At 51.6% G+C, this 19,586-nt stretch overlaps 2 protein-coding genes and 1 long non-coding RNA gene across 4 annotated transcripts in view; 2 read left to right on the top strand and 1 right to left on the bottom strand.

Moving 5' to 3' along the window:
• Positions 1 to 8,073: 8,073 nt before the first annotated feature.
• On the top strand, positions 8,074 to 11,852 carry LOC308677468 (thiamine-triphosphatase-like). Its single transcript, XM_081343907.1, has 3 exons — positions 8,074 to 8,260; positions 10,513 to 11,124; positions 11,377 to 11,852. The coding sequence occupies exons 1-3, from the start codon at positions 8,209 to 8,211 to the stop codon at positions 11,598 to 11,600; spliced, it is 888 nt and encodes a 295-aa protein (XP_081200033.1). The 5' UTR covers positions 8,074 to 8,208; the 3' UTR covers positions 11,601 to 11,852.
• A 3,263-nt stretch (positions 11,853 to 15,115) lies between these two features.
• The window catches only part of LOC308677721 (AP-1 complex subunit gamma-like 2), a 28,228-nt gene continuing 23,757 nt past the window's right edge, over positions 15,116 to 19,586 (bottom strand). For both annotated transcript variants that reach the window (XM_081344367.1, XM_081344366.1), the window contains exons 21-22: positions 17,191 to 17,289; positions 15,116 to 15,938 (exon numbers count right to left, since the gene is read on the bottom strand). In XM_081344367.1, the coding sequence (XP_081200493.1) occupies positions 15,834 to 15,938; positions 17,191 to 17,289 (204 nt within the window). In that variant the 3' untranslated portion in view covers positions 15,116 to 15,833. The remainder of the gene's footprint in view (positions 15,939 to 17,190; positions 17,290 to 19,586) is intronic.
• On the top strand, positions 15,921 to 19,560 carry LOC308677722. The gene is made up of 3 exons (XR_014028554.1): positions 15,921 to 16,054; positions 17,048 to 17,116; positions 18,635 to 19,560. It is a non-coding gene; the product is annotated as an uncharacterized lncRNA (long non-coding RNA).

Genomic DNA, 19,586 nt, shown 5'->3' with positions numbered 1-19,586 from the left:
AGTCTTCGCTGCTCCCGCTCTTCCCTCCCGGCTGTCACTGTCACGTCGGGAAGCCGCGAGTCCCTTGCCCGTTCGGGGTCGTCCCCGTCCGCCAAGCCTTCTTCCCCGGCGCTGCCCACCCGGATCCCCCCTTCCCCAGCCCGCTTGGGTCTCTCCGGTGGGACGCTGCGGACAGCCCCCCCTCCACCACCAGCAACAGCGACAGCAGCTCGCGGTACCCCCCCCCCATTTCTCCCTCTCTCCCTCCATTCTTCCTCCCTTCCTCCTTTTTCTTTTGCCTCCTTCCTTTCTTCCTCCTTCTTCCTCTCCTTTTTCTTCCTTCCTCTCTCCTTCCTCCCTTCTTCCTTCCTTTTTTCCTGCCTTCCTTCCCATTTCTCCCTCTATCTTCCTTCCCCTTCCCTTCCTCGCTTGCTTCCTCCTTCCTTCCTTCCTTCCCATTTCTCCCTCTATCTTCCTTCCCCTTCCCTTCCTCGCTTGCTTCCTCCTTCCTCCCTTCCTCCCTTCCCATTTCTCCCTCTACCTTCCTTCCCCTTCCCTTCCCCGCTTGCTTCCTCCTTCCCCTCTCCTGCCTCCTTCCTTCCCATTTCTCCCTCTATCTTCCTTCCTCTTCCCTTCCTCGCTTGCTTCCTCCTTCCTCCCTTCCTCCCTTCCCATTTCTCCCTCTACCTTCCTTCCCCTTCCCTTCCCCGCTTGCTTCCTCCTTCCCCTCTCCTGCCTCCTTCCTTCCCATTTCTCCCTCTATCTTCCTTCCTCTTCCCTTCCTCGCTTGCTTCCTCCTTCCTCCCTTCCTCCCTTCCCATTTCTCCCTCTACCTTCCTTCCCCTTCCCTTCCTCGCTTGCTTCCTCCTTCCCCTCTCCTTCCTTCCTTCCTTCCTTCCTTCTCGCCCGCCCGCGCGCCTCCCCCGCTCGCTCCGCCGCCCCTTTTCCCCGCATTCATTTATCCCTCGCTCGCTCGCTCGCTCCTCCGGCCCCTTCTCCGCCTGCCTCCCCGTCCTCCCCCTCCTGCGCTCCGGCCCTCCTCCTCCTCCTCCTCTTCCTCCTCCTCTTCCAGCCGGCCCGGCCTGCCTGACTCCCCTCTTCCCCGGACGACCCCCGGGCTGCCTGGCTGGCCGGCTGGGCTTTGGCGGCGGTGGGCACAGGCAGGCAGGCAGCCGGGGGGGGGGGGTCTTGCAGCGCCGGCGTTGCCCTGGCTGCTGCCTCGGCCGCCTCCTCTTCCTGGCTGCTCTCGCTCTGCCCATCCGCTCTCCTCCTCCTCCTCCTCCTTCCCTCTCTTCCTCCTCCTCCTCCTCCTCCTCCTTCCCTCCGCCGCTTGCGCGCTAGCTGCCTGCCTGCCTGCCTGGCTGGCGGGCTGCCTTCCTGGGCTGGCAGGATAGGAAATCGATGCCACTTACACCTCCGCGGAAAGAGAGCGGGGACCAGCAGGCGCCGCTGACGCTCCTGGCCGGCGGGGTGGGCGGGGGCGGCTGGAGGAGAGAGAGGGAGGGGGGGCGCCACAAGCCTGGAGATCGTCAGCGCCGCTCGGCTGCCTGCCTGCCTGCCTGCCTGCCTGCCTGCCTGCCTGCCTGCCTGCCTTGGCTGGCCGGCCGGCTGGCTGGCCGGCTGGCTGGCTGGCTGGCTTGGGCGGGCTCCTCCAGCGCCGATCCTGGCTCGCCTCCTTCGGCTCAGGCAGGCAAAAATCGATGGGGTTCGCCGCGCCGGGGCTTCCCCATTGATTTCCACTGGCGTCCGCCTCCCAATGCCCGCCTCGGTCCCTGGCGCGGCGGAGCTGGCGGCTGCCTCGCAACACAATGGAATAATCAATTCAGCCCTCCGCCGCTCCCTCCCTCCCTCCCTCCCTCCCTCCCGCCTCCCTCCCTCCTCCGCTCGCCCGCCCGCCCGTCCGCACACGCGCGCTCGCTCCCTCCCTCCCTCGCTGCCGCTCCCCCGCCCCCCTCGCCCCGACCGACCGACCGCGGGCACGCTGCGCGCCCCCGCCCTCCCCTCCCCGGCCGAGCGGGGGAGGGAGGGGCGGAAAGGAGCCGCTCCGGCAGGTGCAGTTTTTTTTTTTGGGGGGGGGGGGTTGGGGGGCAGGATTAGAATCGGGAGTCCCCGGAGGCAGCTGGCCGGGGGAGGGGGAGGGCAGAGCCGTCCTTAATTAAGGCAGGGAGGGAGGGGGGCAGTCCTCGATTTACGACCCTTTCCTTTCCTTAGGGAAGCAGCTAATGGACCCCGGGAAGTAGTCCTCGATTTACGACCCTTTCCTAGGGAAGCAGCTAATTGACCCCGGGAAGTAGTCCTCGATTTACGACCCTTTCCTTAGGGAAGCAGCTAATTGAGCCCGGGAAGTAGTCCTCGATTTACGACCCTTTCCTTTCCTTAGGGAAGCAGCTAATCGACCCGAGAAGTAGTCCTCGATTTACGACCCTTTCCTTTCCTTAGGGAAGCAGCTAATTGAGCCCGGGAAGTAGTCCTCGATTTACGACCCTTTCCTTTCCTTAGGGAACCAGCTAATCGACCCACAGGAAGTAGTCCTCGATTTACGACCCTTTCGAGCCCGGGAAGTAGTCCTCAATTTACAACCCTTTCCTTTCCTTAGGGAAGCAGCTAATCCAGCCCGGGAAGTAATCCTCGATTTACGACCCTTTCGAGCCCGGGAAGTAGTCCTCGATTTACGACCCTTTCCTTTCCTAGGGAAGCAGCTAATCGACCCCCGGGAAGTAGTCCTCGATTTACGACCCTTTCGAGCCCAGGAAGTAGTCCTCGATTTACGACCCTTTCCTTTCCTTAGGGAACCAGCTAATCGACCCCCAGGAAGTAGTCCTCGATTTACGACCCTTTCGAGCCCGAGAAGTAGTCCTCGATTTACGACCCTTTCCTTTCCTTAGGGAAGCAGCTAATCGATCCCCGGGAAGTAGTCCTCGATTTACGACCCTTTCAAGCCCGGGAAGTAGTCCTCGATTTACGACCCTTTCCTTTCCTTAGGGAAGCAGGTAATCGAGCCCGGGAAGTAGTCCTCGATTTACGACCCTTTCGAGCCCGGGCAGTAGTCCTCGATTTACAACCCTTTCCTTTCCTAGGGAAGCAGCTAAGCGACCCCCGGGAAGTAGTCCTCGATTTACGACCCTTTCCTTTCCTAGGGAAGCAGCTAATCGACCCCAGGAAGTAGTCCTCGATTTACGACCCTTTCGAGCCCGAGAAGTAGGCCTCGATTTACGACCCTTTCCTTTCCTTAGGGAAGCAGCTAATCGACCCCCGGGAAGTAGTCCTCGATTTACGACCCTTTCCTAGGGAAGCAGCTAATTGACCCCGGGAAGTAGTCCTCGATTTACGACCCTTTCCTAGGGAAGCAGCTAATTGACCCCGGGAAGTAGTCCTCGATTTACGACCCTTTCCTTAGGGAAGCAGCTAATTGAGCCCGGGAAGTAGTCCTCGATTTACGACCCTTTCCTTTCCTTAGGGAAGCAGCTAATCGACCCGAGAAGTAGTCCTCGATTTACGACCCTTTCCTTTCCTTAGGGAAGCAGCTAATTGAGCCCGGGAAGTAGTCCTCGATTTACGACCCTTTCCTTTCCTTAGGGAACCAGCTAATCGACCCACAGGAAGTAGTCCTCGATTTACGACCCTTTCGAGCCCGGGAAGTAGTCCTCAATTTACAACCCTTTCCTTTCCTTAGGGAAGCAGCTAATCCAGCCCGGGAAGTAATCCTCGATTTACGACCCTTTCGAGCCCGGGAAGTAGTCCTCGATTTACGACCCTTTCCTTTCCTTAGGGAAGCAGCTAATCGAGCCCGGGAAGTAGTCCTCGATTTACGACCCTTTCCTTTGCTTAGGGAAGCAGCTAATCGACCCCGGGAAGTAGTCCTCAAGTTACGACCCTTTCGAGCCCGGGAAGTAGTCCTTGATTTACGACCCTTTCCTTTCCTTAGGGAAGCAGCTAAGCGACCCCGGGAAGTATTCCTCGATTTATGACCCTTTCGACCCCGGGAAGTAGTCCTCGATTTACGACCCTTTCCTTTCCTTAGGGAAGCAGCTAATCGAGCCCGGGAAGTAGTCCTCGATTTACGACCCTTTCCTTTGCTTAGGGAAGCAGCTAATCGACCCCGGGAAGTAGTCCTCAAGTTACGACCCTTTCGAGCCCGGGAAGTAGTCCTTGATTTACGACCCTTTCCTTTCCTTAGGGAAGCAGCTAATCGAGCCCGGGAAGTAGTCCTCGATTTACGACCCTTTCCTTTGCTTAGGGAAGCAGCTAATCGACCCCGGGAAGTAGTCCTCAAGTTACGACCCTTTCGAGCCCGGGAAGTAGTCCTCGATTTACGACCCTTTCCTATCCTTAGGGAAGCAGCTAAGCGACCCCGGGAAGTAGTCCTCGATTTATGACCCTTTCGACCCCGGGAAGTAGTCCTCGATTTACGACCCTTTCCTTTCCTTAGGGAAGCAGCTAATCGACCACCCCGGGAAGTAGTCCTCGATTTACGACCCTTTCGAGCCCGGGAAGTAGTCCTCGATTTACGACCCTTTCCTTTCCTTAGGGAACCAGCTAATCGACCCCCAGGAAGTAGTCCTCGATTTACGACCCTTTCGAGCCCGAGAAGTAGTCCTCGATTTACGACCCTTTCCTTTCCTTAGGGAAGCAGCTAATCGATCCCCGGGAAGTAGTCCTCGATTTACGACCCTTTCAAGCCCGGGAAGTAGTCCTCGATTTACGACCCTTTCCTTTCCTTAGGGAAGCAGCTAAGCGACCCCCGGGAAGTAGTCCTCGATTTACGACCCTTTCCTTTCCTAGGGAAGCAGCTAATCGACCCCCAGGAAGTAGTCCTCGATTTACGACCCTTTCGAGCCCGAGAAGTAGGCCTCGATTTACGACCCTTTCCTTTCCTTAGGGAAGCAGCTAATCGACCCCCAGGAAGTAGTCCTCGATTTATGACCCTTTCGAGCCCGGGAAGTAGTCCTCGATTTACGACCCTTTCGAGCCCGGGAAGTAGTCCTCGATTTACGACCCTTTCCTTTCCTTAGGGAAGCAGCTAATCAAGCCCGGGAAGTAGTCCTCGATTTACAACCCTTTCGAGCCCGGGAAGTAGTCCTCGATTTACGACCCTTTCCTTTCCTTAGGGAAGCAGCTAAGCGACCCCCGGGCAGTAGTCCTCGATTTACAACCCTTTCCTTTCCTAGGGAAGCAGCTAAGCGACCCCCGGGAAGTAGTCCTCAATTTACGACCCTTTCCTTTCCTTAGGGAAGCAGCTAATCGAGCCCGTGAAGTACTCCTCAATTTACGACCCTTTTGAGCCCGGGAAGTAGTCCTCGATTTACGACCCTTTCCTTTCCTTAGGGAACCAGCTAATCGACCTCGGGAAGTAGTCCTCGATTTAGGATAGTTTCGCTTAGGGACAAGTTATGAATCCCTGAAAAGTAGTCCTCAGGCGGTGTGGCACGTTTCGTTTAACGGGGAACGAATTAAACCGATGTCAAAAAGCAGTCCTCGGCTTACGACGGCTTCGCTTGGGGGGGCGCGTCGTTAATCGGTGAAAAGTAGTCCTCGACTTAATGACAGTTTTCGTTTACTAAGGACAACAAAGAAAAGTACAACCGTTTTGTTTAATAGGGACGAATTAGTCAGTTAAAAGTCGCCCTTGACTTAATGACAGTTTCGTTTAGGGACGAATTCTTAATCCATTAAAAGTCCTCAACGTGACAGTTTGGTTTAATAGGGACGACTTAATCAATTAAAACTAGTCCTCGACTTGGGACAGTTTTGCTTAGAGATGAATTATTAATCCATTAAAAGTAGTCCTCGTTTTATGACAGTTTTGCTTAGGGATGAATTAATCGATGGAAAGAGTCCTCGACCTACAACAGTTTTATTTAGGGACGAATTAATGGATGGCAGATAGTCCTCAAGTTATGACAGTTTCATTTAGCGATGAATTAATCAACTGCAGTTAGTCCTCGACTTATGACAGTTCCTTCAGTGACCATTGGAAGTTGCAACCGAAAGGAAAAAAAGAGACTCCTCACCATTTTTCACACTTATGACCGTTGCAACCCCCCTGCGGTCACGAGATCGAAATTCAGACGCTTGGCAAATAACTCGTATTTATGACGGTCGCAGTGTCCCCGGCTCATCGGATCTCCTTTTGCGACCTTCTGAAAATCAAAGTCTGGGGGCGGGGAGAAGCCAGATTCACTTAACGACCATGTTTACTAACTTAACCACTGCAGGGTTTCACTTAACAGGTGTGGCAAGTCAGGTCGTAAAATAGGGCAAAATTTTACGGATGGAAATTATGGGCTCATTGTGGCCTTAGGTTGAGGACTGCTTGTAATAATTAATAATGGTATTTGGTGGGGGTCATGACGATGATGTACTTGGGGGTGAGTTTGTCTTCCCAGACAAGATAACCCCCCATCACTTGATAGTCTTACAACAGCCTGACCAGGTAGGCCAGTGCAGGAAGGCATCTTCTTGACCCTATGAGACAAAGAGAGGAAGTTTGGATGGCCAGCCATCCTGAACTCAGGTAGTCCTTGACTTACAATGGTTCACTTAGCGACCGTTCAGAGTTACAAGAGCCCTGGGGAAAAGTGACTTACGATCGGTCCTTGCACTTACGACCAATGTATTGTGATTTGTGATGTTCCTAGCCAGCTTCCAACAAGGTCAATGGAGGAAGCTGGATTCGCTCAACGACCTCATGACTCACTTAACAACCGAAGTCACTGGCGAGCCTTCCCAGCCGGTTTCCAACAAGTCAACGGGAGGAGCCGGATTCATTTAACAAGCAATGGGATTCACTGAACAACGGTGACCTGCTTAACAACGGGGGCAAAAGAGATTGTAAAACCGCCTTGCTTAGCAATCGATATTCCGGTCTCCATGGTGGTCATAAGCCGAGGACTATCTTATAATCACATGGTGGGGGGAAGAAATCACGCACCAGGGCTTTGGCAGGGAAGCAGATGTGGCCCAAGACTCGCTTAACAACCACCTTGCTTATCAACGGAAATCCCGGTCTCCATTGTGGTTGTAAGGCCCAAGACTCGCTTAACAACCACCTTGCTTATCAAGGGAAATCCCGGTCTCCATTGTGGTTGTAAGCCGAGGACCAGCCCTATTTTTCTCAATCTTGGCTTAGCGCCCCAGAAAATGGGACCGCAGCCATTGTCTCCCCACCTTGCAAGGGTGGATGCCCCAGCTGTGGGCCCCATCCTTCCCAAATTTAGCACCCTCCAGATGTGATAAGAGAATGGAAAGCCAAATAGCTCAGGCAGAGAAAACTTGCTTTTCCAAAGCGCAGGAAAATTTGTTGATCTGTTGTTGTTGTTTTAAAAAAAATTGCAACCTACAAAATGTTGCCCGGTGCTTATTATAAGCGATGATGACGACGATTATCCCTCTGGATCATTTATTCTAGCTAGGAAGATTGCCCTTCCCTCCCCCCCCCCCCTATCACTTTCCTCCCGGAAAAAGAGAATTTATTGCAAAAAAAACAACAACAACCAAACAAACGAGGGGGTTATTTGATTTTATTTTATTTTTGCAAAAAAGGGAATCTTCTTAAAACATTCGGGGGAATCTCAGATTAGGTTCTTTCCCACCCGTGCCCGGCTTGGGCAGGTCTCCCCCCACCCCCTACCTCCCCCCCCCAAAAAAAAAATACTGGGAAGAGGTGGGGGCAATGGGGAAAATCTTGCTTGTCCTTCCGCCCAGGGAACCCGGGAATGTTGGCTTGCAAGGAGTTAAACCTGGGCCGTTTCTCTCTCTCTCTCTCTCTCCCCCCCCCCTTTACACCTTCCCGGGTTGGGAATGCACCCCCTCCCTCCCCCCCCCCCGCTGCTCTTAATTGCAGCTTTCCGGTTTCCCTGGCAACGGTGATCGAGGGAGCGAGACAGTCACATGGGGAGAGGAATAAAAAATAGAACAGCCAGAGGAGAAAATTAAAAAAAAAGTGGGGGGGGGGAAAGAAGGAGCAAGGAGGTAGGCGAGCGGCTAAGGTACCTGCTGGGGAGGCGGGGAAACTACGACTCCCAAGCGCCCTTGCGCCGCTCCCGGCCTTTTGCGCAGCTGCTTTTCCTTTCCCCACCCCCCCACCCACCCCCACTGAACGTCCGAACGAGGACTTGAGTCCTCCCCTCTTTGTTTTCGCTTTGGAAAAGCCTCGCCAGGCTTGCGGCTTCGCTCGGCCCGGCGAGCCCCTTTTGCAAAGGAGGCTGGGAGTTGTAGTCCAGCGCGAACATGGAGCGGGGCTCTGCTCTGCCCGCAGTTCCGGACCCCCAGCCGGGGAAAGGTCAGTGGCTTGCTCCGAGGATGGGTGGAGGGGGCCGGGTCGGAGTCGGAGCAACGGGAAGGAGTGCAATTAATCCGGATTAAGATAGCAGTGAACTCCCCAAGCCTCATTCCAACCTTCCTCCCTCTCCCACTCCCCCGCACCAGGCCAGGCTGCTGCCGGCTTTTGGCTGCCTGTTAAGCCTTGTCCGGGGTTAGCCTTGCAGTGAACCAGGCAACGTGCCATTCACACGAAGGGGTCAGTTGCAAAACTCGTGCAGTGAAGCAGGAACGTTGCGATGCACGTGAAGGTCTCGGGTGTAAAGTTGTGGGGATTTGCTAGTCCAGATCGGAAAGCCATAAAGCAGGGAGGGTCTTCAAGCTTGGCCCTTTGAGGACTTGTGGACTTCAACTCCCAGAATTCCTCAGCCAGTGTGCCTGGCTGAGGAATTCTGGGAGTTGAAGTCCACTCTATTTCAGGTCTTCAAACTTGGCCCTTTGATGACTTGTGGACTTCAACTCCCAGAATTCCTCAGCCAGTGGGCCTGGCTGAAGAATTCTGGGAGTTGAAGTCCACTCCTCTTAAAAGTCTATTTTGGGTCTTCAAACCTGGTCCTTTGATGACTTGTGGACTTCAACTCCCAGAATTCCTCAGCCAGTGGGCCTGGCTGAAGAATTCTGGGAGTTGAAGTCCACTCCTCTTAAAAGTCTATTTTGGGTCTTCAAACCTGGTCCTTTGATGACTTGTGGACTTCAACTCCCAGAATTCCTCAGCGTGCCTGGCTGAGGGATTCTGGGAGTTGAAGTCCACTCCTCTTAAAAGTCTATTTTGGGTCTTCAAACCTGGTCCTTTGATGACTTGTGGACTTCAACTCCCAGAATTCCTCAGCGTGCCTGGCTGAGGGATTCTGGGAGTTGAAGTCCACTCCTCTTAAAAGTCTATTTTGGGTCTTCAAACTTGGCCCTTTGATGACTTGTGGACTTCAACTCCCAGAATTCCTCAGCGTGCCTGGCTGAGGGATTCTGGGAGTTGAAGTCCACTCCTCTTAAAAGTCTATTTTGGGTCTTCAAACTTGGCCCTTTGATGACTTGTGGACTTCAACTCCCAGAATTCCTCAGCGTGCCTGGCTGAGGAATTCTGGGAGTTGAAGTCCACAAGTCATCAAAGGGCCAAGTTTGAAGACCCCTGCCTTAAAGATTTCTTTTACGTTTTTCCCCCTGACCCACTTTAGGTGATGTAGCTTACAAACCATGGTTTGTGCTTCATTAGCTTGTACAGGTGGTCCCCAAGTTACAACCATTCATTTAGTGACTATTCGAAGTTACAGTGGCACTGAAAAAAAGTGATTTACGACCATTTTTCACACTTACGATCTTTGCACCATCCCCGTGGTCATGTGATCAAAATTCAGTCGCTTGGCAACTGACTCAATATTTATGACGGTCGCAGTGTCTCAGGGTTACACGATCCCCTTTGGCGAACCTCTGACAAGCGAAGCCAGATTCACTTAACGACCGTATTATTAACAACTGCAGAGATTCACTTAACGACTGTGGCAAGGAAGGTCGTAAAACGGGGCCAAACTCCCTTACCTGCCTTGCTTAGCAACAGAAATTTTGAGCTCAATTGCGGTCGTAAGTCGAGGACTGCCTTGGTAAATGCATCTCAGGCTGATTTTCTCCTGAAATCATGGCAAGGCAAGGCAGCCCCTCAGAGGCCTGGGTTCAAATCCTCCATTAACCGGGACGTGGAAGGGCCAGTGTTGTTCACCCACTGCGGTCTGTCCCACCAACCTTGAGGCTGATTCTGAGTATAAAATGGATGGGAGGAAGCATCTTCAGGTCAAGAAAAGTTGTCATTAAATGAAAAATGACCTGTTTCTGAAACAGGAAGGAAGGAGGAGTAACACAGGAAATGCTATTTGGGGAAATCAGAAAGGTTTTTTTTTCCCCCAGTCTAAGGTTTCCTATAGCTGCAACCCTGTTGTGTTTTTAAAAGATTAAGGCAGTGGAAGATGGTTTCTGTTAGTCAAGCACTCTGATTTTGCTAGGAGGTAAGCCTCTAAAAGGGACTTAGAAGATTAAAAAGCCCCTACACAATTTTGAGTTCAAAGCCCTATCAATGTATTTTAAGATATTTGTCATCAGCAGGTTCTCCAAAATAGCAAAACCAGCTGAGCAAGTCACCAAGAGCAGAATCCAATTTGTTGTGGAAAAAATCGTTACGATTCTTTACAATTTTGGACTCTTTCTCTTTTTTTGTGTGTGCCTCAGATCAGATTTCCGGAGACATCGAGGTAGAACAGAAATTTATTTTTGGGCCCAACACCATCAAGAAGTTAGCCGAGCTGGGGGCAATCTTGGAAGGCCATGTCTCTTTTCGTGACAGCTACTATGATGTCCCTGATTGGTGCTTGACACGAGCGGATCATTGGCTGCGGGATCGCGAGGGGGTGGGCTGGGAGCTAAAATGTCCCCTGGTTAGGGTGGTGGGAAGCAAGGGGACCCCATGTGCGGCAGAGACAGATAACCATCTGTCCTCTCCAGTTTTGCAACCACCGAGGGACACAAGATCGTCCCACACAGCCACCCAGTACCAAGAAGTGACGTGTCCCCAAAATATTGTGACGCGCCTCTGTGGTTTATTGAACAGAGACCCAGGACAGAACTGGAGTTCTTGTGTGAACAAAGCAGTAGAAGAACTGGGCTTGCAGGTGTTTGCTAATTTTGTGACCACGCGGCACAAATACCGTGCGGGGGATTTGCACGTTGATCTGGACATGGTGGATTTCGGCTATGCCGTGGGTGAGGTGGAAGCCGTGGTCCAGCAGTTAGAAGATGCCCCTGAAGCTCTGGAGAAGATTCAGAAGTTTTCCAGGCAGCTAGGTAAGGCTGATCGTCTTCAGTCTTGTGGGTTTGTGTACGAGTGTGTGATAAAATTCAATATATATTTTTTTAAAATGATCGGATGTCTTCATCTTGAATGCCTTCTCCGCTTCAGAAAAGGGACATTAGGAAAGTTTCAGATTGAAGTTGACACCACCTTCGTTCGTTTCTACTTGGAATTTTGCTCAAATTTTTTGTTCTACCTTGTCGATAAGAAAGAAAACTCTTTTCTGCTTCTTCTTCCTCTGCTAGGTTTGGAAGAAGGAACCGCCATTCCTGGCAAGATGTCGGTGTATTTGCACAGATTCAGACCCACCCATTACCAGGCCTTGATGGAGGCCGGAACTGTGCAGAAAGTGATAGATAGTGATAGATACAACGGAGGCTCAGGATGGAAAAGTCTGATGGGTGAAGAACCAGGATGGGGACAGAAAGTTTTATCTCCAAACTACGGGATAGTCCAGAATTATCTTTAAATTAAATTAAATTATCTTTTAAAAATTTTTTAGAAAAGCATTTCAAATAAACTCTCCTTTTTCTTCCAAAAATATTGTAAGGATAGTTTCATTTTTTTTATTTTTTTTTTAAAAAAATTTGGTAGTGGAACTCTTCACCTTTCCTTCCACTGTGTTTCTCAAGTCTCAGCAAGGCTGGCTGGGGAATTCTGGGAGTTGAAGTCCACCCATCTTAAAGGGGCTAAGATTGAGAAACACGGCTTCAGCATTTCGTGTTTCACAGCAGGTGAGCCAATGCCTGAAGTGGGGAGGGGCTTATTGGCTGGGGAAAAAAATCACTGGATTGTTCTAGAATTATCTGAGGGGAAAAGGCTTTGTCCGCGATCAGACTTAAAACAGCTTGAAACGTGATGGGAGATCAAGAGATGGAAGAAGGAACATCTAAACTTAAGGAAGCCCAGCTTTTTAATCTGAACACACACCGTCTAGCCAACTTGGCCCTTCTTGCTACATTAACCTGGTTGGCTCAGGGTTTCGACAGCCGAAAATTGTGACCTAGATCAGGGGTAGGCAACCTTGGTTCTTTTATGACTCGTGGACTACAACTCCCAGAATTCCTGAGCCAGCCATGCTGAGGAGAAATGGAGAGGGAGCCAAGCTGAGCCAAGCTGGCTCAGGAATTCTGGGAGTTGAAGTCCACGAGTCATAAAAGAGCCAAGGTTGCCTACCCCTGCCCTAGGCCTAGGCCGCATTATGACTCGTGGACTTCAACTCCCAGAATTCCTGAGCCAGCCATGCTGAGGAGAAATGGAGAGGTTTCCAAGCTGAGCCAAGCTGGCTCAGGAATTCTGGGAGTTGAAGTCCACGAGTCATAAAAGAGCCAAGGTTGCCTACCCCTGCCCCAGCCAAACAAAGCATGGTGGTTTGCTTGATGTTGCTTGCTCCGCTGGCGAGCCTTCCTTTCTGCTCCAGCTGACCAGGGATGGTGGGAGTTGAGGACCTCCGTAGTTAGCTTTGACCAGGGTTTCTGACCGAAGTATGGGCTGGCTTGGAATATGGCAGGCTTAAGTTGGATTATCGTGCTCAGGAAGAGCCTCAATGAGAGACGTGAACTGGTTGGGCAGACCTTCTGAGAAGAACTGAAGGGAGACTTGACTTCCTCCAGTGTCAACATGTTGGACAGGTGGGGTGGAAGCTGGAGACCAGAGCAGGAGAGCTGATAGCTCAGGGTTTACCCATTTGTGCCCAACATGGCTGATTCATCCTTCAAGATGTGAGAAGCTGGTGGGACACCACGGAGCAAAGTTCCCCAACCTTTTTTGAGTTGTGCACACCAGCCGGCCACTCACGCGGCCCTCTTGAGAATAGACTACGGGCCGGTAGTGGGCTCCAGCCCACAGGTTGGGGACCCCAGCCCCATAGAGGACATCTCTATGGTCCTTGGGAAAAAGTTCAAAGAAGATCAGCTGATTGAAGGCCTGGAGACTTAAAACATGAAGAACGGTTGCAGGATTTGGGTATGGCCAGTTTAGAGAAAAGAAGGACTGGTGGGGGGTGGGCATGGTCTTCCAGTATTTGAGGGGCTACCCCAAAGAAGTGGGGGGTCAACTCCTTTTCCAAGACAAGAAACAAATGGGTGGAAACTAACCAAGGAGAGAACCAACCTGGAATTAAGGAGACACTGAACAAGGAGAACAATTAACCAGTGGAACAGCTTGCCACCAGAAATCGTGGGTCCTTCCGTCAGTGGAGCTTTTAAAGAAGAGACTGGACAGCCACTCGTCTGAAATGGGAGATAGGTTCTCCTGCTTGAGCAGGGGGCTGGACTAGAAGACCTCCAAGGTCCCTTTCAGCTCTATTCTGATAAGTTTCTTCCCTTGGTTTAGTTCGTCTTATGGCGGGGGGGTGGGTGTCTCCTGAGGGGTGCATATCTGTGGGACGATTTAGGCAGGGCCAGATCTGTCTGTGTGTGTGTGTGTGTGTGTGTGTGTGTCTGTGTGTGTGTGAACCCTGGGACAGAACCTCTGAATTGACTCTTCCGAGGGAGAAAATCCGTGCGCGTGCCGCTGTTGTCGATACGACAAGTGGCTTCTCTCTGCTCCGTTCTTTATTGCCATTGATTTCCATTTAGTCTCGCTGCCTTGTTGTGGAGTTTCCCCATCTGGCTGATCAATTGAATTGATTTCCTGGCAGTTGAAGTGAGGAGGGGCGGGGGGGGGGAGGAAAGCTGCGGAAGAGCGATCGGGATTCCCGTATTTACCACCTTCCCACGTGCGTGCACCGCCCTCGGCCACGGCCTGGCTGCTGCCCGCGCGTTGAGAAGTCCTGCTTCGGAAGTACGCCGTAGCAGAGCCCCCTCACCCCCCCTCCATGATTCGTTTAGTGACCTTTGAAAGGTTTACAACGCCACTGGGGGAAAAAGAGGGGGACTTACAGTATGACAGGTTTTCACAGGTTTCCCGCCTTTTCGTGAGATAGAAATTCAGACGCTTGGCGACTGTTCCGGACTTAACGACGGTGGCTGTGTCCCCGGGGTTCATGCGATCCCCTTTTGCGACAGGCAAAGTGGTCTTCCTTCAGCTGGTCCTCGACTTAACGGCCACGGTTGAGCCCAAATGTTCCATCGCTTGAGGTTTGTCCCCATTTTTATGACCTTCCTGGCCTCCGTTCTTAAGTGAATCACTGCCGTTGCTAAGTTACTACCCCGGTTGTTAAGTGAATCTGGCTCAAAACCCCACCACCACCACCCCACTGACTTTGCTTGTCGGAAAGTCGGGATCACATGACCCGGGCACACTACGACTGTCATAAATAGGAGCCAGTCGCCAAAGTGTCTGAATTTTGATCACGTCACCAAGGGGAGGCTACGATCCTAAGTCGCTTTTTTCTGTGCTGTTGTAACTTTGAATGGTCGCTAAGCGAATTGTTGTAACTTGTCAACTTTTAAGATTTGTGGACTTCAACTTGCAGAATTCCCACAGCCTAGTGGGTAGGCAACCTTGGCTCTTTTATGACACCTGGCTCAGGACTATCAATAATAATAATAATAATAATAATAATAATAATAATAATAATAATAATAATAATAATAATAATAATAATAATAATAATAATAATAATAATAATAATAATAAAAAAGTTGGAAGGGACCTTGGAGGTCATCTAGTCCAACCCCCTGCTCAGGCAGGAAACCCTATACCATTACAGACAAAGCGCTGTCCAGTCTCTTCTTAAAAACCTCCAGTGTTGGAGCATTCACCGCTTCTGGAGGCAGGTAGTTCCACTGGCTAATGGTTCTAACTGTCAGGAAGTTCTAGGTTGTTGATGATTTTCAAATGATCAGCATTATCATTAACTCATTGAACTATGAATGGAAAGATGCTCTTACCAAGATTAATCAAGTGCCCATTGCTCAACGCACAGTGGATCATGTATGCAGGATTTTAACCGAAGAAGAGGCACTTAATGCATGCCGCGCCACGTTTAAAGAGGACCACCTGCATCCAGAGCTCCAGCGAGGCGTCCCTTCCGTGGAAGGGCCTACGTTCCAAGGATGCCGAGATGTTACATCTGCAATCGTGTGGGACATGCCACCTGGGATTGTCCCCAACGATTTCCGGCGCCCACCACGTACCAGCCCAGAGGAACAGATTCCAGAGGAGGCAGAGGTAGAGGCGGACGACGTGGTCGTGGTCCCAGGCGTGATCCGCAAGCTCCACTTGCCACCTTGGCTTTAACCAACGATCCACAACCTCAACCAGAGTACGACAGACGACTTCTTTGGACTTTTGACAGTGGAGCAGCATTACATGTTACCTATAGAAAAGAGCTTTATACAGAGATGCACGAGCCTGAATCTGAACTTCGTGAGCTTTACTCTTTTTTCAAATCATCCTCGTCATTAAAGTAGACGTACACAATTCCGGCAACCGTTCCTTATATGTTTTAGCCTCCAGTCCCCCGATCCTCTTTGTTGCTCTTCTCTGCACTCTTTCCAGAGTCTCAGCGTCTTTTTTTACATCGTGGTGACCAAAACTGGATGCCGTGTTCCAAGGGTGGCCTTACCGAGGCCTTGTAAAGCGGTATTCTGTGAAGAACCTTGTCTGTGTTTTCATTCACGCCAGGCAAAACCCGCTTTCTGGGATCACAATAGGTGTTTATTCAAAAGGGCATCTGAAGGGAACATAAAACGCCACCAGCTATAAGGAGTAGCTGTTACTCCAGGAACCGTTGGCTCCTTGGGCGAGCTACTATTCACTTCCACGCAGTCTCTGGGAACGAGTTGAGCTCTTCGACGTGTTGTACGACAGCCCCAGAAGGCAGCGTGTAGGAAAGGCGTAACCTCATCCGGAGAGGGATCTGGGTTCAAGAAACAAGTAAAGAGGCATAACGCCACATCTCTGCACTAACCAAATGCTTGGAGAATCGAAACAGATCCCGGTGGAAGCCAGAGCAACGTATTTTACATTGTACAGGTAAGCCCTCGACTTACGGCCGGTTAGTTAGCGACTGTTTGAAATTACCACAGGCCTCCCTGAGGCAACTCCCGTGGCGGATTTAAAGTTAACGACAGCCGTGTCTCCCCTGCGGTCGTGTGAGTGCGTTTGTTTGTGTCCCGTGATCGGATGATGGCAATGTAGGTTTTGCTCTTTGTTTATACACTAGGATCTAGACAGTCAGTTCCTTGATTAGGGAACCACTAGGAAGGCATTCCCAACATCAGTGACAGGGCAAGCCACTTGTAGATAAACAGAGAGCAAATCCTCCTCTCTTTGAGCACTGATGATGTTGCCTAGTTGGGTCATGAAATGTCCGCAAGAAAATTACCAAGCTCGGAGGACCCCACAGCCCTCCTCCTCCTCCTCCTCCTCCTCCTCCTCCTCCTCCTCTCCCGTCTAACACTGATGATGTCACCTAGTTGGGTCAGGAAACATCTGCAAGAAATGCACCCAACTCAGAGAGAGCATCAAGGCCCTCACAGTCTTCTCCTCCTCCTCCTCCTCCTCCTCCTCCTCCTCATCATCATCATCATCATCTTCCTCCTCCTCCTCCTCCTCCTCTCCCTTCTAACACTGATGATGTCACCCAGCTCAGAGAGAGCACCAAGGACTTCACAGTCTCCTCCTCCTCCTCTTCCTCCTCCTGATACAAGACAGCTAAAGCAGTGGCCTCTGATTGATGGGAAAGATCAGGAGAGGCCTTATAATGGCTGAGCCTGGGTTTGTTTGCGACCACCTTTGCAGAAGGGGAGGGCCCGGAAAAGTCCCTTTCCGCGTCTCCAGACAGGTAGCCAGCTTCCCCTTTCAATCAGGAGTGGGTTAGAAAGAGGATCAAAGCCCTCCCCCCTTCCCTCCCCCCCCCCCCCGAGAATCCGCCTTAATCCACTGACTTGCTGATAAAACAGGGGCTAAAGTACCCAGATGGCTGCTTTACAAAGACACGCCAAGTCCTTTCCTTTCCCTTTGCAGGAAAACTTGGTGAAAGAATCTCCGCCACCGCCTGGATTTCTGGAGGACCTCGGCAGGGCGTCCCCTTGGGTGAGAAGCGGATTTGAAGCAGATCTCTGAATGAGATCACAGGGTGTCTTGAGCGATCCTCTCCTCATTCTTACCTTTTTGGGGTTCAAGACTCGAACGACTTGGGTGAGGGGGGAGCCCCCCTGGCTTGGAACTGTACAGCTGCTGGGGGCTAAAAGTTCCACTTGGAAAGACTGCAAGGAGGAGGAGGAGGAGGAGGAGGAGGAAGGGAAGGAGGAGATGGAGAGGAGGAGGAAGAGGAGGAGGAGAAGGGACGAGGGAGAGGTGAAGGGAAGGATGGAGAGGAGAAGAAAGGGAAGAAGAGGGAGAGGAAAGGAGAAGTGGGAGAGAAGGGGAGGAGGGAAAGGAGAAGAAGGGAAGAGGGAGAGGTGAAGGAAAGGATGGAGAGGAGAAGAAAGGGAAGAAGAAGAGAGGGAAGAGGAGAAGTGGGAGAGAAGGGGAGGAGGGAAAGGAGAAGAAGGGAAGAGGGAGAGGTGAAGGAAAGGATGGAGAGGAGAAGAGAGGGAAGAAGAAGAAAGAGGAGAAGTGGGAGAGAAGGGGAGGAGGGAAAGGAGAAGAAGGGAAGAGGGAGAGGTGAAGGAAAGGATGGAGAGGAGAAGAAAGGGAAGAAGAAGAGAGGGAAGAGGAGAAGTGGGAGAGAAGGGGAGGAGGGAAAGGAGAAGAAGGGAAGAGGGAGAGGTGAAGGAAAGGATGGAGAGGAGAAGAGAGGGAAGAAGAAGAAAGAGGAGAAGTGGGAGAGAAGGGGAGGAGGGGAAGGAGAAGAAGGGAAGAGGGAGAGGTGAAGGAAAGGATGGAGAGGAGAAGAAAGGGAAGAAGAAGAGAGGGAAGAGGAGAAGTGGGAGAGAAGGGGAGGAGGGAAAGGAGAAGAAGGGAAGAGGGAGAGGTGAAGGAAAGGATGGAGAGGAGAAGAGAGGGAAGAAGAAGAAAGAGGAGAAGTGGGAGAGAAGGGGAGGAGGGAAAGGAGAAGAAGGGAAGAGGGAGAGGTGAAGGAAAGGATGGAGAGGAGAAGAAAGGAAGAAGAGGGAGAGGAAAGGAGAAGTGGGAGAGAAGGAGGAGGAAAGGAAGGAAAAGAAGAGGAGAGGAGAGAAAGAAAAAGGATGAAGGGAAGAAGGGAGAGGAAGGAGAGGCGGAGGAAGACACAGATGGAGAGGAGAAAGAGTAAAAGGAGAGGCAAAGGAGAAGGGGAGGATCAGGTGAAGAAGAGCAGGGGGAGGGAGAGGAAGAAGAGAGGAAGAGGAGGAGGAGGGGGAAAGAGGAGGAAGAAGAAGGGAGGGGAAAAGAAGGGGAAGAAGAGGAAGCAGAAGACGGAGGGGAAGTGGAGGAAGAGGGGAAGGGAAAAAAAGGAAGAGGGAAGAGAAGGCAGTTGTAAGTGAACAGAAATTGCTCGAGATGAGAAGGTGAGACCCAAATCAATCTAACAAAAAAACATGCTTCTTTTTCCTCCTCCTCCTCCTCCTCCTCCTCCTCCTCCTCCTCCTCCTCCTCCTCCTCCTCTCCACAATCCCCCCTCGCTCGTAGTTTGGACAATGTTACCTAGTTGGGTCACGAAAGCTCTGCGAGAAAACTCAAGAGAGCACCAAGGACCCCACAGCCCTCCTCCTCCTCCTCCTCCTCCTCCTCCTTTCTGCAAATCCCCCTCCCTTCTAGCACTGATGATGTTCCCCAGCTTGGCAATGAGACGTCTTCAAGAAAACAACCAAGCTCAGAGAGCAGCAAGGACCCCACAGTCCTCCTCCTCCTCCTCCTCCTCCCTTCTAGCACTGATGATGCTACCTAGTTGGGTCACGAAACGTCTGCAAGAAAACGAACAAGCTCAGAGAGCACCAAGGACCCCACAGTTCTCCTCCTCCTCCTAATCATAATCATAATAGTAAAGTTGGAAGGGACCTTGGAGGTCATCTAGTCCAACCCCCTGCTCAGGCAGGAAACCCTATACCATTTCAGACAAAATGGCTGTCCAGTCTCTTCTTCAAAACCTCCAGCGTTGGAGCATCCGCCGCTTCTGGAGGCAGGCTGTTCCACTGATTAATTGTTCTCACTGTCAGGAAATTTCCTCTTAATTCTAGGTTGCCTCTCTCCTTGATTAGTTTCCATCCGTTGCTTCTCGTCCTGCTTTCAGGTGCTTTGGAGAATAGCTTGACTCCCTCTTCTTTGGGGCAGCCCCTGAGATACTGGAATAACTGCTATCATGTCCCCCCTCGTCCTTCTCTTCATTAAACTAGACATCCCCAATTCCAGCAGCCCTTCCTTATATGTTTTAGCTTCCACTCTCCTAATCATCTTTGTTGCTCTTTCCTCCTCCTCCTCCTCCTCCTCCTCCTCCTCCTCCTCCTCCTCCTCCTCCTCCTCCTCCTCCTCCTGCCTCCAGAAGTGGTGAATGCTCCAACACTGGAAGAGACTGGACAGCCATTTGCCTGAAATGGTATAGGGTTTCCTGCCTGAGCAGGGGGTTGGACTAGATGACCTCCAA

This window comes from Vipera berus, assembly GCF_964194415.1.
Source record: "Vipera berus genome assembly, chromosome: Z".
In the NCBI taxonomy this organism is placed as follows: domain Eukaryota; kingdom Metazoa; phylum Chordata; class Lepidosauria; order Squamata; family Viperidae; genus Vipera; species Vipera berus.
This window is presented reverse-complemented; position numbering and strand designations above follow the sequence as displayed.